At 40.3% G+C, this 17440-nt stretch overlaps 2 protein-coding genes across 3 annotated transcripts in view; one reads left to right on the top strand and one right to left on the bottom strand.

Moving 5' to 3' along the window:
- Positions 1–1333: 1333 nt before the first annotated feature.
- Positions 1334–13062, bottom strand: LOC127626158 (suppressor of cytokine signaling 7-like). Of its 2 annotated transcripts, XM_052101742.1 has the most exons (10): positions 11341–13062; positions 10193–10257; positions 9817–9921; positions 6080–6211; positions 4297–4442; positions 3921–4089; positions 3496–3624; positions 3126–3261; positions 1945–2085; positions 1334–1863 (listed from the first exon to the last, which is right to left on the bottom strand). In XM_052101742.1, the coding sequence occupies exons 1-9, from the start codon at positions 12747–12749 to the stop codon at positions 1965–1967; spliced, it is 2412 nt and encodes an 803-aa protein (XP_051957702.1). In that variant the 5' UTR covers positions 12750–13062; the 3' UTR covers positions 1334–1863; positions 1945–1964. The 2 variants fall into 2 exon arrangements, with proteins under 2 accessions (XP_051957702.1, XP_051957704.1); XM_052101744.1 differs by lacking the exon at positions 6080–6211.
- Positions 13063–15458: 2396 nt separating this feature from the next.
- The window catches only part of LOC127625611 (probable G-protein coupled receptor 158), a 41650-nt gene continuing 39668 nt past the window's right edge, over positions 15459–17440 (top strand). Inside the window, exons 1-2 of the mRNA XM_052100893.1 lie at positions 15459–16363; positions 16596–16704. Of these exons, the coding sequence (XP_051956853.1) occupies positions 15459–16363; positions 16596–16704 (1014 nt within the window). The remainder of the gene's footprint in view (positions 16364–16595; positions 16705–17440) is intronic.

The following is a 17440-nucleotide window of genomic DNA, read 5'->3' as shown; positions in this document are numbered from 1 at the left end:
TGGGACTTAATGGTTAGTGATATTAATCAATATTGTGAGGTGTTTGTATTGTTAGGAAAAGTAGTTACACTGATGAGACAAAACATCATGACCGCCTGCGTAATATGCTTTTGGTCCTCCGCGTTGCTGTCAAAACAGTGCCGACCTTCCGAACCATGGACTCTACAAGACCCCTGAAGGTGTCCTGTGGTTTCTGGCACCAAGACATTAGCAGCAGATCCTTCAAGTCCTGTAAGTAGTGAGGTGGAGCCGCCGTGGATCAGACTTGTTTGTCCAGCACATCCCACAGGTGCTTAATTGGATTGAGAATTTGGAGGCCAGGGCAACACTTTGAACTCTTTATCATGTTCCTCCAACAATTCCCAAACAATGTGAGCAGTGTGGCAGGGTGCATTGTCCTGCTGAAAGAGGCCACTGCCATCAAGAAATACCATTAACATGAAGGGGTGTACCTAGTCTGCAACGATGTTTAGGTAGGTGGCACGTGTCAACTTGACATATACATGAATGGCCAGACCCATGGTTTCCCAGCATAACATTGCCCAGAGCATCACACTCCCTCCACCGGAGTGTCGTCTTCCCACAGTGCATCCTGGTGCCACCACTTCCCCAAGTAAACTTTGCACATGTACATGGCCGTCCACGTGATGTAAAAGATAACGGGACTCATCGGACCAGGCAACCGTCTTCCACTTTTCCAACGTCCAGTTCCGCTGCTTGAAATGGTGCTCAATGGGCACCATTGTTGGCGTTTTCGACGGTGGACATTGGTCATCATGGGCACTCTGACCAATCTGCGGCTACGTAACCCCATACGCAGCAGGATGCGATGCACTGAGTGTTGACACATTCCTACCGTAACCATCATTAAAATTGTGCCACAGTAGACCTTCAGCAGGTTCAGACCAGACGGGATAGCCTTCGTTGCCCTCACATATAGATGAGCCTTGGGCGCCCAACACACTGTCGACGGTTTGTGAATTGTCCCTCCTTGGACATCTGTCGGTAAGTACTCACCACTGCTGACTGGGAGCACCCCACATGCCATGCCGTTTCAGAGATTCTCTGACCCCAACAATTTGACCTATGGTCTTTACTCCTGCATTCAACACATTGACAATGAGAACTGATTGGACATTATCATTAATCTACCCAGACCTTGACATGTGGCCTTGTTAGGAGATGATAAACGTATTCACTTCACCTGAGTGGTCATAATATGTTGGCTAGTCAGTGTATGTCCAATGGAGAGACTTATTTAAATTATCTAAATAAAATTGTAATCATAAATAATATGAAAGAAGCATCAAGTACACCACCACTTATTTTCCAGTTTACTTTGTCTTTTACTCAAAATACAGTTCAAGTAGCCTTATCAGACTGAACGAGTTACAGTCAGGGAAAGGACAAATAAAGGGGTCACAGACTCCGTCCAGGGACAGAGGCCTGCTGGGGAAAGAAAGAAGAACAAAACAGAGGAGATGGATCCACAAACTGGCCAGTTTAAAAAATTCCAGTGTAATATTCCATAAGTATCCTACATGTGAAGGCTTTTGCTAGTACCTCAAAGCAAATGCCCTCGTTCTTTATTTATTTATTTATTTTTAAGTCCACTGTAAGCTGTCCAGTGACCTTTCAAGTCCATAGTCTATCATTTCAGTCACTGGATTTAATTGCCTGCTCAACATAGACAGTATTCCAGCACTCCTCTGTACTCCCTCTGTACGCGTATTGGTCAAAGAGGAGGTGCCAGTCTGCTGATGTTCATTGGCTTCTGCTGGAAGACTGGCAGGGAGTTGGAGCATAGCTGTGCACCAGCAAGTGTCCATGCACTGTTCCATTTATTATCCACACACAGAAATCCTAAAAAAAATATATATTATTTGAGTTTTAGTTCAAATATTTAACAAAACATCTAAACATGTGGTACATTTAAGTACTTACAGTGAAAAGGACCGATCTGGCTATGTTTCAGACTCGGCTTCCTGTTCCACACCTGCTGCCTGGCGCATGCCTTTGATTGAGAGGTACATCTCTTCCTCTGGGTCATAGTAATAGAACTTCCTCAGGTAGACAATAAGCGGTCTAGAATAGGAAAGAAGAGTTAGAGTTTATAGACACTTTGTAAACAGATGTGTTTGCTACCTTTTAAGTCGATTACGATGGGATATGTATTTCAATAAAACACAATACAATTGCGTGGTAATATGTGATGCCCTAATAACCAGCAGAAAATTAATTAGGCAAAGGCTGATTGCAGAGTGCAAATAGCAATAAATGCTGTTATGTTTATTGTGTTTATTTAGAGTCCCACAGACACCCTACACCAACCCTTAGCCTAACTCTAACCTTACCTCACAAAAATTAATCATGGTTTTACTACAGTTACCAAAGTATCACCCTGGTATTTTGTGGTAAAACCATAGTAACCAAAAAAATAAACATGGTTACTATATTAACACTATATTACTAAAGTTACACCATGGTAAATTGCATTAAAACTATGGCTTCTGATAAAAACATGGTTACTACAATATTACTATATTAAAACCATGGTAAATTTTACCCGGATCAAGCCTTTCCCTCAACTACCGACCTTAACCATGCCCAAACCTCGGCAAATAAATCAACCTTTTATATTTATTTTTATTTATTATTATAATAATATTAAAGAAAATATTAAGAGTGGAGAAAAGAAGCAGGATGGGAAAAAGTGGACAAAAGGCGGATTAGAAACCAGGTCATCCGCATTAAAAAATTTAGTTCCACACTGTCATGTAGTTGCTACAGTTTGTCTTCATTTTCTCTTTTTCAACCAGACTATTGAAGTGCAAATAGCCACACTGTGTGGCAGGTGCTATTTACACCTAGTGCAAATAGTCACTCCATATAAATAAATACACCAAAGAATGAGTAACTTAGTACCCTAATTAAATACAATTCTGTAATTAAGGCATCTGTATAATGTAAAAAATGTATGTGATAAAGCTTCTGTATACATATATATTTTAAAACCTAAAAACATTTCTATTAGTTTTTAAATATAGAACATAACACCAATGACCACTATTCCATAAATCAGAGGTCTAAAACATTAATATAATGTAAAAAAGTAGTAGTCATACTTGGGGAGGGGCAGCTCCTGGATGTGGTCTATGCGGACGAGTTGTCGGATGCAGAAACGGCACAAATGCTGGAGTGATTTCACATTGCTGAAGCGTGAGACTGGATAGAGCAGCTGCACAGGGGTCGGAGGCAGTCCTGAGACAGACACCAGACCTTTTATTACTCCTTTTATGACTCAAACCTGTTTTCAGTCTTTAGAACATATAAACATTACTTCAGCAACTATTTTAGCTCAATTTAGCTTTATTGTACTCTGTGGTTTGGACTTTCAACTCTGAAAAGGCGCCATGCATCCATTTTCAACAGAACAATCAGGCAGCTTTTTATTCTATGTCTGATCAGAAGACCAAGATATTTGCAGTGCCTTACCAGGTACTCGAGAACGCAGGAAGTAGAGGAATTTTCCATTTTTTGAGTGCATGATGGCTCGCTCAATAAATTCAACCACAGAATGACAGCGATCTTCAAATTTAGGGTGGCACCATAAACTGAAGGTTCCTAAGGAGTAAGAGACGAACATAATTTCGAAAAAGTGAAATACATTTTAGAATCACCTTCTAAGGTGATCTGATCACAAGAGGTCATGCAAAACACATCACCGTTTATACACCTGTTAGTAATATACATCTCAAATGCATTAGTGTGTTACTGCATGATGACAGAGCCCAAAAAAGGAAAAGAAAGCATAAAAAAAATCAGTCATGTGTTTTAGACTATTAATGTGGTTTGAGTGATCACATCACAAAAGGTTTTGGACATAAGAGGATATGTATACTGTGAGTGTGCATGTTTACCTCTATAGTGCTCCATGCGTGTGTGATGCGTGACACCCTGTGACCGAAAGCTGAGGCTGAGGATGTATCGTGGGTCTGAACTGTCCCGAACCAAAAATGAGCCATCAGGCTTTCCTCTCAGCTTCATTTCAGCATCCTCCCAGTTCATCGGCCCCCAATACCAGCCACACTGCGGACACACAAACATTCACAATGACCTTCCGACAGTGTTTGAAAAGAAAAGCTGCATATAGAGACAACTCACAAAACCTGTTAAGTCATGTGAATAACCACAGGAAGCCACAGTCATTGTATAAGTCTATAAAAAGCAACATGCCGAATGATGATTTTCTATAATTTCTTGACTGTCAATGCTGTAGCATTTTCTTGGACTGACCCGCTCCAGCTCTCTCAGACTGGCAGTGAAGCTGCTGGAATCGGCCCCTCTTAGTGGACAAATGATCGGGGGTGGGGCCACTCTGGCAGGGGCTAGAGTCTCCATTGGTGATGGGGTCGAATGTGGAAGTGCCCGGAAAAAAGCATCTGAGATACAAATGGATAATGTTCGTTAGTACATGAGCAAATATTGGTTTTTGATCTGCAATCGCTAGTATTCCTTTTGTTCAAATATTGTCTACTAAATGACTGCATATACCTTCTAAATGTTTTTAGAAGGGATCATAACAGAATAAATCCGTTTTCATGCTACATTGGCTCTAAAAAGTATTTAGACACTTAAGCCACACATATTAAATTAATACATATTATTGCATTACTGTAGATACAGAATACTGAACCAGTAGCATCTGCAAACAAATTATGCTAAACCTTTTAAAAAACTATCTTAACTTTTCTAACCAATTTTGCAATTACTTTTAACCAGCTGGCTCTAAGGAATTTTACTGGATGTCTGCAGTCAGTTCCCCTCAAGTTAACACAACTTTTTCTATCTTCATTTTGAACAATATACCTACCATTTTATAATTTATAATCTAAACATTTTTTTTTAATCATAACAAAGACTACTTAGTTGGATATTATGATATCTAATAAAATGACATATATTTACAGTAAATGTCACTTAAAGGAATGCTCCGGGTATTGCTTGATCACCTGAGAAGGATCTAAAAGGAATGTTTGGGGTTTAATACAAGTTAAGTTCAATCGATAGCATTTGTGGCATAATGTTGATTACCACAAATTTTTTTTATTTTGAAGCAAAAATCGAGGTTACAGTGAGGCACCTATAATCTGGCCAATTTTTGGAGGGTTTCATGGCAGACATAATTTATAAACTTAATATAATTTTATAAAAGCACTTACATTAATTCTTCAGTTACAACTTGTGTATTGTGTGAGCTGTAAAGTTATTTATATCACCATTTACAGTCACTTTAGATGACATTACATTGTCATGGCAACGAATTTGTAAAATTGTAAAATCATGTTAGCATGCATATTATTTATGTCTTGTGGCTATACTTTTGAATAGGTGACTATTATAACGTTTATAGATTGGTCCTATTCACTTCCATTTTAAGTGCCTTACTGGAAAACAGATTTTTGCTTTTTAAAGAAAAGGAGGGACAAATTGAAATACATTTTTGTGGTAATCAAAATTATGCCATAAATGCTGTCGAGTTGAACTTGTATTGAACATGTCCAAAAATATTTGGGCCCACTGTATGTTACAGTAAATCAATTTACCATTTCTGAAATTATTCTGGCGATCCAAAAAAAAATTCTAAACATTATGATCTGTTATATTTTATAAATGAATTATGCTGTTACATGACACATTGTGCAGAAGAGGTAGAACACAGATTATGTGTAAACTCTGAAGTATCGCACCATCTTGCTCTCACTTCCTCTCTCTTAACAAATGCACATTTGTCACACCACCTTTTTCCATCAAAAATGCAAAAGGAACAGAAAAATCGAACAACAGGATCAACCAAAACCTTTGTTAAACAACCCGATACATGCAACTGGTGGCATGTATTATTTTTGCCTTTCGCAAAAGTCCACATAGTGTTTCATGGAGTAAAGGTGCTTCTGAGGGCAGAGCACATGACAGTCAACTCACAGAGGGGAGGGAAGGTTGGAGTCTGCTCTCAGAACCAGAAAGGCTCCCTAAAACACCAACACACACTGCCCCCTCCACTGCACCCAAGTCTTACCATTGAGGCTGAGACTATGCTGGATGGTAGCGTGGAGAGGGGGAGGAGGAGGAAGAGGCAGAGGGAGAGACTGCAGGGAAGCCCCCATTACACTCACAAGGAAAGGCCCAGGCTGCGGCCCACCTATATCGTCTGGAAGAGAGCAGGAGTGAGGGTTCAGAGCCAGGAGAGTATGGAGATGTCACAGAAAAATGTCTTACACAGGAGTAAAGAGAAAGGTTGAACTCTATTAGAATGAGCCCAGGGCTATGAAGAGGAATCAGAACATGAATGATATTCAGCTTCAGGACAAAGGGTCATAAAAATCGTTCTTGCATATGTTACACAAAAAAAAACTTTAAAAAAATTAAGCAGCTAAATTTAAGAAGATATAGATTATATCGGGCAAACCACAATATCAGAACTAGGCTAACATGGATATTACATTATATAACTTAGGCTTTATATGGAACATTTATGTATCAAGAACATGTATACTGGCCACCAAAAGTTTGGAATAATGTACAGATTGTTCTCTTATGGAAAGAAAGTGTTACTTTTATTCACCAAAGTGGCATTCAACTGATCACAATGTATAGTCAGGACATTAATGTGAAAAATTACTATTTCAATTTGAAAAAAAATAAAAAATTGAAAGTAAACTACTTCAAAGAGTTTTCATCAAAAATTCCTCCACATGCAGCAATGAAGGCTTTGCAGATCCTTGGCATTCTAGCTGTCAGTTTGTCCATATACCCTGGTGACATTTCACCCCAAGCTTCCTGTAGCACTTGCCATAGATGTGGCTGTCTTGTCAGGCACTTCTCATGCACCTTAAAGTCTAGCTGATCCCACAAAAGCTTAATGATGTTAAGATCCATAACACTCCTTTTCAATTATCTGTTGTCCAATATCTGTTTCATTGCCGACTAAAATTGACCTTAAGACATGCCAGTCTATTACATACTGTGGCAACTCAAAATCAAACACGAAGACAAGGTTAAAAGCATAAAGCAGTAGGACATATCCTCCAATTATGTGACAATATCTTATACTCTTATAGCACTTTAAGAATATGATGCCATGGCAGGAGGCACATCACACATTAACTGCAACATGGGGAAACAACATGGATATCTGTACAAATCCACACACTGATGTGTACATTCAACCACATCCTCACGACACTGGAAAATGTATTTCTTCAAGGGGGTGAAAAGATGAGGTGGAGTACATTTTTTAACTCAGAAGACATGGACCAACTTTAAACCTCTACTACAGACATGGGCAACATACGGCCCGTGGGCAGTATCAGGCCCTCCACATGGTTTAATATGGCCCGCGGCTCATTTATCATAAAAGCCTTTTTATTTTTCATTGGATATTTCAGTTAACTTGCATTGGGACCTACGCGTCTCCACAAGCATTTAACATGCTCAGGGTAGCCAGATAAGAGATGCAACACCCCCAGTTTGACATTTATACATGCGCAAATTGGAAATATTCTGCCTAATGTTACATTTATTTTGTGCAATCTGGCAAACATGCATGCAAGTGCGCTTTTTCTATCTCTTGCTTTCCCCTTTGAACAAATGTTGTGATCTGTAGTGCTATATTCTGCTCAAGGCTACTGTTATAGCAAGGTGTTATACGGCTACTCTGTGTCCATTCTTGAGGCTCTTTGTGATGTTATGTGCTACTTTGCAGGTAAAACTTCTCAGAGATTAAATTAAATATAAAAGTAGATCTCGGCATCATTGACATGCGAGCAAAAGCAAGCCAGAGATGAATATGTATATGTATTTTCTATTTGTGCAATTTAGAAATGTTGAAGTCCATTCGCACCTATATGTTAATCTAACTCTTGTTGTAATTATTTATCATAGTCATGCAGTTGTGTTATTATGTTGTGTGCTGAAAGTCAAACCATCGAGGAGACCCACATCATGACCTTTATAGCATGTAAACAAGTAAACTCGCCCGCTTTGCCCAAACATTAAAAGTTCTATAATTTTTTTAATTTTTAATTTTATTAAAACAGACCCCTGATGTAGAGATTGTTAAATTGAATAATAAATTAACAGGGAAGTAGAGATGGTAAAATAAATGTATAAGCTCAGCCTTTGTAGAGCAATTCAATACTTTAGGCAATTGCAGAATAGTCCCATTAGTCACAGATACACTTCAGAAAATTGAGTACACAACTATTTCTGGGATTAAAAGTTACAAAAACCAAATCAATGCAGAACATTGTATCTCAAAATTAATACAACGTGGCCCCCCATGCACTACTTAAAGCCCGATGTGGCCCCTTTACCAAAATAGTTGCCCACCCCTGCTCTACGATCTACCAGCTCTGTAGCATAAATGCACAGTAAAAAATGAAATAGCTTTTTATCAAGCTTATAGTGGTTTTTAAGTCACAGATACAACAAAATGTGAATTACTTTCATCACCATTAAAAACACACATTAGACCAACAATATTCCCCCAAATGTTGTCCCATCTAGCCTAATAGTGTTTTCTGAACAAATTCGACAATTTCGCTGATTTGCGAGTTTCAAGCATGCATTGCAACGGGAATAAATTATGCGGTTAGTGTTATAGCCTTATTTTTTGCTGTTTGCTGACTTTATGCTGTTGTTTTTTGTTGCAACTGTTAGTCAGTTTTTGTGTGGTGTGATGTTAGGAGCTCATCTTTTAACTTACTGAGGTTTGTTGATTGTCACCGTTATTGAGGTTAGTGTGTTAAGGGTTGAGGTCTATTTTGTGTCTATGCCAAACAACTGTGCGTACTACCTTGCAAGATATACATCTCTTCAGATGCAAAGGTTCCAGTAAACTTAATTTAAAAATAATTGAAATGGGGACAAAATGAAATTTCTTATATTTCAAATTAATAGTTGGCTGAACAAGAAATTAGAAGTTCTCCCAACAAGAATTTTTGCATTAAGTGAACAAACAAATACATATTGACTAAACAACGCAATGTTACTAAGGACAATTATTAAGAGTTGAGAGAACTCAAAAATCTCACTGTGTCATGTTGCCTTGATTTTTTAAGTTGGCTCAACAATTCTTTTTTTACAGTGCGTGCACATTTCTCACTTAATCATGATAAAGAATCTGCTTCCTAGTTTAAACAGGCTGAATAATCCCACATACTATGCTTAATCCTCTTCTCTCACTGATGACAAAAGAACGCTTCATCATACATAAATATTCAGATCTAAAACCTATATCTCCAGTATTGAGATTATTTGTCTTCAATCCCAGATACCACACAACAGCATTGAGCTGATAAAATGGCAAACTGCAGAAATTGTGCAGACACTCAATATCTCTCAAAACCGAACTGCTCCTTTGTGTGCAAAACACTGGTTAAATCTAACCACACTTAGACCTTACACAATACTTTTATCATTCGTTTATGTTTGCAGAATGTAATCTGAGACCATGAAACGAAAATAATGAAATGACTGAAGTCAGAATATAAAAGTGGAAATGAAAAGACGAAGTGAAAGAATAAACATGTGGGTTTGAGATCCTTCACAAGTGTGATAGAGAATCTGGAAATATAGAAGATAGGGGTGGCAGTACAAAAGATAAAAGGAATATACTAGGGGGGATATATGGGGGTCAGGGGAGAAATATTTGAAAAGTGTAAAACAGATGGAGATGTGAAAGACAAAAAAGAAGGAGAGTGCTAATGCAGGAGATCAAAGGGTGTGTGTGTGAACATCTGTAGAGGGGCTCACCTAGCAGACTGAGGCTCCGGCGCGGAGGAGGTGGAGGCGTGGGAGGGTGAGGGGAGTTTCTCTCTCTCTGAGATATGTCCACATCAACCAAGGACACAGTCTCTCCTGGAACCAGAGTGATGATATAGAACTTATAAGGAAGACATCGACATTTCTTATAATAATTTATCTAAATTTCTAAGACTGGCTTAAAATGAGACTTATCTCACCCAAATCATGTGTCTGTGTTATTATATTCCCCATATGCACTGTGTAAGCTCATTATCAGTATTAATCAATATGCCTTCATTTAATACTGTATATTTCAACAATGGTCCCTTAGGCTTTAACAGCATTATCTTCCCTTAAATGTCCTTTTTCTAAGTGTTCTTTTTACCTGTGAATATAGGAGTAAAAGAGGCAGCAGAGAAGGCACTCTGTGCCCTTGTTAGTCCAGGTTGGCTGCGGGAAGGAAAGTATCATGGTAAATATAATAGTTTGAGAAAGCAGATATATTTAAGGTACAACAACAAAAGTCTATTCATCCAAAAATGAAAATTCTGTCATTGATTATAGATCCTCATTCTGTTCCAAAGATATAATTTTCTTCTGTGGGACACAAAAGCTGTTAAAAGATTCAAGTCTGAGTCACTTTTATTGCATCTTTTTCTGTACAATGAAAGTTAATGTTGACTAAGGCGAAAATGTAAAAATGCTGCCCAACATCTCTTTTTGTGCTTTACAAAAGACAGAAAGTCATACAGGTTCTGAACATTCTGATGATGAGTGAATGATGACAGAATTTTCATATTTGGATGAACTGTCCTGTAAGGTTAGCGTGATTTAGTCTACCATTTATTATGCATTAAAGGTATACACATAATCATGAAACTTATGTTTGCAATGTTAAAGGGATAGTTCACCAAAAATGACTCACCTGTATGTCTTTCTTTCTTCTGCTGAATACAAACAATAATTTTTAGAAAAATATTTCAGCCATGGTCCTCACAATTCAAGTGAATGGTACCAACATTTTGAAGGTCCAGAAAACACATACAGACAGCATAAAAGTAATCCATACGACTCCAGTGGTTAAAGCCATGTCTTCAGAAGCGATCTGATAGGTGTGGTTGAGAAACAGATCAATATTTAAGTTATTTTTAAATATCAATCTCCACTTTCACTTCCTTTGTTTTTGGCAATTTGCATTCTTTGTTAATTAACAGAAAAAAAAGGACTTAAATATTGTACTACATACTACATCTATGATATTGCTTCTGAAGACATGAATTAAACCACTGGAGTAGTATGGACTACTTTTATGCTGCCTTTTTGGAGCTTCAAAATTTGGGAATCCATTCACATACTAATGCATTGTATGGACTTAGAGCTGAGATAATTTTCTAAAAACCTTCTATTGTGTTCAGCAGAAGAAAGACAGACATACACATCTGGTATGGCAATGGGGTGAGTAAATGATGGAAGATTTTTCATTTTGGGGTGAACTACCCCGAAGCGTACCTATATGGAGGGTCAAAAACTCACCTGCCCGAGTCATGTTCCCTACCAATTGCTCCTGACATGTCAACTAAACTGCCAGCTGAGGAAATGGAGAATGTTACTGAAGGTCTTTTGTCCAAAAGATTGTTAGAGCCACTACAGCTTTTAGTTCTGAAAAGTTTACTCAGGCGGATTTTAAGCGAGCCCTTCCTGGATTTTCCTGGTACTTTCAGAGTCTTCTCTCCTCCGCTTGCCCCATGCGCTCGGGACGCGCTTCTTTCCGGCCAGGCTTTCGGAGTGGATGCCTGGCTGGGTAGGACCTGTGGCGTCAGTTTGTCGGTGGTAGTATCATCCTGAGCCCTGGTGTTAACTGAGTCTCGCAACAAACAACAAAGTCCACCTGAGACCCCCATGGTTTGCCCGGCCAGTACCGACGGGAAACATTTGAGTGTAAACGCACCTGGCGTCGTGTTTACTATGTCCCTTTCTCCGTGTTCAGGAATGTGTGACTCAGTCTTTTGACAGGTATTGATGCCCAGACCATTCACCTCTTCAGACCCGAGGCCCTCCAGGACCAGCAGCGCATCGCTGGTCTCAGTCGGGTCGTCGCCTTGCCTGATACCAGCTACCGCCGAACCGAGAACGCTGTGACACGAACAGTGCGGTAGCTCGCCGTCTTTGAGCAAAAAATCGCTTACCGGAGCAACTCCCAGGTCCCCGAATTTCCGCGCCAGCTCTAACACAGGACCGTCGGGCAGCTGGAGCTGTCTCTGCGCCGTTGTGCAGCTCCAGCTGGGCTCTGTCATCGAAACAGCGTTGGTTTTATCCGCTGCCGGCAGCCAATCTTTTTTGTCTGTGATCAAACGATGCCGGTTGCACAGCTCTGCTGCCTCCTTATCTGTAGCAACCGTCGGCAGCTTAAGCTGAGGATGCAGCGTCCATGTATGAGGATGCTGAGCGTCCACGGCGCTGAGCATGTTGCTATTGATGCTGCCGCTAGACTCGGAGGAAAGCACCGCTTGGTTTTCAAAAGCCCCTACTTGACTCTGATCATCCAAATTATTTTCAGCAGAGTCTCTCGATATATTTCTGAATACTAACAGTTGAGGCCCCATTCCGCCTATGTGCGTGAGATCGTACCCGTGGGCCTCGACTGAATGAAGCGGGGGAGGCGGTACAGAGAGCGACGGTCTAGTCGCCATCACTCCAGTGTCAGGTGCCTCCGTTCCGTTGGCTTGCGGAGCTTTGCTCACCGCTGAGATGTGGCCGTGTCGGGCAAGGCCGACCATTTGATTCTGTGTGCATTCAAAGTTACCCTTAATACCTCCATGAGACAAGACCTCCTGCACTGTCGAAGACAGATTCCCATTCTCCTCATCCAAGCGGTCATCCTCGGCCGCGGAGACCAGGCGCATCAAGACAAAATCGGGAGACATATCTTGCGCGTTGTTCATTATTATTCCTCAATATACTGAAGGAATGAGCGATATTAGCGTTTCACATTGCTCCAGTCATAAGATATAGGTTGTCTAACGGTAACGGGAGTCTAATCCTCTTGGTGTTAGTTTTAGCCCAATCACTCACTCACCGCTAGACAATTAGACAATATAAACTCTATTTCACGCGCTCCTTCAACATTGCGTACGCTCTCCTTCGCGCGGACCCCGGCTATTTCCAAATATCAGCGTCATTTAATGTCCGGCCTCAAAAAATGTCCACGGGTCTTTACAGGGTCATACATAACGCTTCGTTTCACAGAATCTTAAAGGCGTCTGTGGTCATATTACATATATCTCTACGGCACACACCGAGGCCCCACCCGCGCGCTCACTTCCGCAAATTCGATGCGTTTCGTGTTTGCCATTATTGGTGCCATTGCTGTCCACTTGGCTGCAGGCAATGTGTTGTCCCCCTTACTGACGTGCACCGTGGTGTAATGTATTTTTGTTCACGTCCTGCTGGACACACAGATGTCATTTACCGCGCTGTTGTGAGGAATTTGACCTGCGCTTATCAATTAATGTTTGTTATGATGATACAAAAATTGTTGTGGCATCGCCTCTCCTTATAATTTTAGCAGAATTTAAACTTTCCTAGCACATTGGTCACATAATGAGTCAAAGTTCCTGGCTAATAATTATCATTATTTGAATACATTATCTTTGTAGGCCTATACTTATTCATCTTCTCATCCATAAGGCCTATACATTTATGCAAGAGAATATCATGCTATAGGCTATGACATTTAAAATGAATATTATGTAGCATAAATACATTTATTTTACTTAAAAACACTGTGATTTATTTTAATATATGATGTGTATTACCTAGAGAGACAAAACAGTTATTGTTTACTATCATCCATTGTTCTGTGGTCAAGATTTTTACTGTTATCTGCGCTATATTTGTATTGCATTTGCAATGCAACTGCATTGATGGACCGAATGATGGCGCTGTACACAAATATTAACACATTGTGACAAGCCTAACGATCACTTTAAAACCAACCATCTCATAACACAAAGAGTTTATGGTTTTGATTAACGTTAAAGGTTTTAACTAACATTCAGAAGAAGAAAACGTGTGTTTTCAATTCAATTCAATTCAAAGGGGCTTTATTGGCATGAATGTAAACGATACAATATTGCCAAAGCGGAGGCTGTGTAAAAAAGAACTACACCTTAATCTATACATTTAGTTTAACAAATATAAAAATAAATAATAAAAATAAATACAAAACAGGTTCAGAACTGCTGAAGACCACAGTGTTTAAATAACTGAAGAGAACTGACATATACTGACACATAAATGAATATACACACATACACTGAGGGTCACTGTGGTGAACATTGGGGTGACACACGGGGGTAAAACACATAACACAGATTCACCCGCTGTCTCTCAGGCTGTGACACGTTAAAACGTATTCACTGTATCTCATTTGAGAAATATTGAATGTTTTGACAACATCCTTTTCAATGAAATACTTAAATGCACACAACATTGTCTGAAAACACATCCATATATATCCCCAAAATCATGTTCACAATCTAGGCTTTGTAAATTGTGTGCATTCATAAAGACATATAGAATATATATATATATATATATATATATATATATATATATATATATATATATATATATATATATATATATATAAAATAGATATACACAAATATAGCATCTGCAGTCCGAAGTGGGGGTGGGGCCCAACAAGAATGAATGTAGAATCTTAGTACCCTGTTGCCATGTTACCACAACAAGGATTCGAATGCATTACCCAATATGACTGGATTTGTCTGAATCATCCTTTCTCTCTCTCTCTCTCTCTCTCTCTCTCTCTCTCTCTCTCTCTCTCTCTCTCGCTCTCTCTCTCTCTCACATACAAAAAATGTATGGTGCTCGCTGTAACAGATTCACAAACTCACACTCACATACACAGTCCATAAAGGGGGGTCTTGGTGTTAATCCACAAAGCGGTGATATACCCCAGCCGAGAGGATTACCCTCCCATCCTCTCATCCATCAGCCCATCCTCATACACACACTTCAAAACAATCCAGCATTAACAGATGTGCTTCTCTCCACACCCAGCACTACCGGGAGATTGGAAGAGCGAGAGAGGGAGAGTACGGGAGAACCAGTGGCATTTGTCTTTCATTCTGCTTTTTCTGTTCTCTGTCCAGTTTCTCTCAGGCTAATGAACACCTTGCTGGATGGCGATCAGTCTCTTCGTTGTCATAGCAGCACTTGAGTCCTCAATTTTGCAGCAGCGTCATCTTGATTAGCTTTATCTAAGAAGCAGCTGTAAGAGTGCAGACCAACTGATACACTGGGTGCAGGGGAGTATGGAACTTAAGCGTTGCCTCCTATGAACTTCATCTTCAGCTTTGAACATTTGCAGTGTATGTCAGTCATTGCATGCACACTCATATGTGTGAAACCTAGACGCTGGTGACAGCAAAGTACAGTGCAGCTCCGCTCAACCCCACTGACACTTACCTACACTAAAGTAACATTGGAGAGAAGAAACAAAGGTGAAATGGGAGCGTGCACTCTGAAAACATCTTTCAGGATGTGAGAAAGCTAGAAATTAACCTTTTCCTTTGAGGGATATCGCAAAAGGCATTGGAGGAGAAGAAATTAAGAGATCTGCAAGGATGGGCCCCTGTGTTGGTGCACTATTGCTGCTGTTGCCCTGCTTGATTTCTGCTCAACTAAGCACTGTGTCTGAACCTGAAGGCACCTCCAGCCTGGAGCCCACATCAGCACTCCTGCTTCCAGCCTCAAACACTAGCATCATAGCAGGGAAGAGCCTCTCCCCCAGCATCCTGCCCACCAGTCCGGGCCCTAGCCCAACAGTAAAAGTGAGCATGGGGGAGGACTGGCCTGCTGCAGAGAATTACCTCTACACAGGTGATTCCTCCTCTTTGGCTTCTTCTACCTGTACACAGCCTTTCCAGTTGCCTGTTCAGAGGGGAGCTCCACCTAGAGACCTTCCCCCTCTCTTGCATCAAGCCATAGGATCTCTGACCAATGCTGCCAACTTCCTCAACTTGATATTCCAGGCTAGTGAGCTTAGAGAAATGAGTGTAAGAGAGGATATTGAGTGGTATCATGCCCTGGTCCGGGCCATGCTTGAAGGGGACCGGCCAGGCCTGGTCAGACGAGCTTTCCTGACTTTTGATGCCGACCCCACAATCCAGCAACCGCAACTGGTGCTTCGTGCCTCCAAGGGCTCAATGCAGGATATTTTCCTGCAAGAACTTACTGCTGCCTGGGGTGGCCTTCTTCCTCCAGCCCCTGACCAGAGCTGGTTTAACACCTTCAAGTCCAGCCCCCCACCCCACCATGCCATGTCTAAACAGGTTCTGCTAAATGATCTGAGCACTCTAGATACACCCAAGTGGGCATTTGGGGACAGTTATGTGATCAATAGCAGTGGGGTCCATTGGGGCAAAGCACCTTTTCTTGAGTGTGAAGGTGGCCGTTTTATGCCAAAATGGCTAATAAGCCTCTCCATGCCCTTTTATGGGTTGAAGCCAGACCTCAGCCCAGAATTCAGGTCAGTAAACTTCATTCTAGACATCAATGAACATTGTGCATCTTTGTTGTCATGAAAGTGGAGTTTAATTTTCTTGTGCTCAAATTTTTGTATTCATACTGTCGAAATACGTCACTATTATAAACCATTTGGTCTCCATTTTTTTATTTATACTCTACTCCAAACTCTTCCATCATTACCATTATTTGTCATTACCATATCTTTGTTTTCTCTCCATCCATTCTGGTGTTAGGGGTGTGATCCGTGTTGACGTGAACATCCAGGGATTCAATGTGGATCAGTGTGCCATTGGAGACTTCTGGTTTGCAAAAACACACAAGTGTAATCGTACCAGTATGGAGGTGAGTGTACACTGCCTTCATGTAGAAATTAATAATTCAATACGTAACACTTTAGATGTTTACTAAAAAGTGCCAAAAGCTGTAAATAGTGAGGTCCATAAGAAACTTACTGTTGATACTGGGCCATGATCTAAGATGCAAGTTTTCAATTTAACCCTATAAAGCCATGCTTACCATATTTGAAATATTTGATTTTCTAAAGCCTCTACATAATCAACATGGTAAATACTTGCAAGCCTGTCCACAACATCGAACTGAATCAAACTTTAGTTCCGGGTTGATGACGCAAGATGCACAGCTGTACTGGCTAAGCAGTATGTCAAACTGTCAGACTCAAAAAGAACCGAATGAGCCGGTCCCATTGACTGTCGAAGTTTGCTGAGGATTACCACGGACTTGCTATGTGTTGCGATGGTAATGGCAGTAGCCAAATTAAACATTTAAAAACCTACAGATGTTTGTTTCTGTGTTATTTATTAATTAATTTCAAATAAGTTCTTGAGACTTAAGTAGCCTAGACATCTTTCCTCGATGATGTTACTAATACAGGCAGGCGGCTCTTACGAGTTAATAGACCGGTTATTGAACCAAAGAACCCGTTTGAAATGAAGGAATCAAACCTACAGGCAGAATTGAAAGTCAGCTCTTTGGTCGTGTCTGACTCAAAAAGTACCAAAAGAGCCGGTCCACAAACTGTCGAAGTTTGCAGAGGATTACCAAGGTGTCTGATGAGTGA

Source organism: Xyrauchen texanus, chromosome 32, assembly GCF_025860055.1.
Source record: "Xyrauchen texanus isolate HMW12.3.18 chromosome 32, RBS_HiC_50CHRs, whole genome shotgun sequence".
NCBI classification, from domain to species: Eukaryota; Metazoa; Chordata; class Actinopteri; order Cypriniformes; family Catostomidae; genus Xyrauchen; species Xyrauchen texanus.
The sequence above is the reverse complement of the archived record's forward strand: the minus strand, read 5'-3'. Positions and strand labels throughout refer to the sequence as shown.

Coding starts and splice junctions, on each gene's coding strand:
- LOC127626158 (XM_052101742.1), bottom strand. CDS start 12,749: ATGAACAACGCGCAAGATATGTCTCCCGATTTTGTCTTGATGCGCCTG. Junction 4,090..4,296: donor GTCTGAGAGAGCTGGAGCGG/GTCAGTCCAAGA, acceptor GTGTGTCCGCAG/TGTGGCTGGTATTGGGGGCC. Junction 2,086..3,125: donor CAGGAGCTGCCCCTCCCCAA/GTATGACTACTA, acceptor TTCCTATTCTAG/ACCGCTTATTGTCTACCTGA.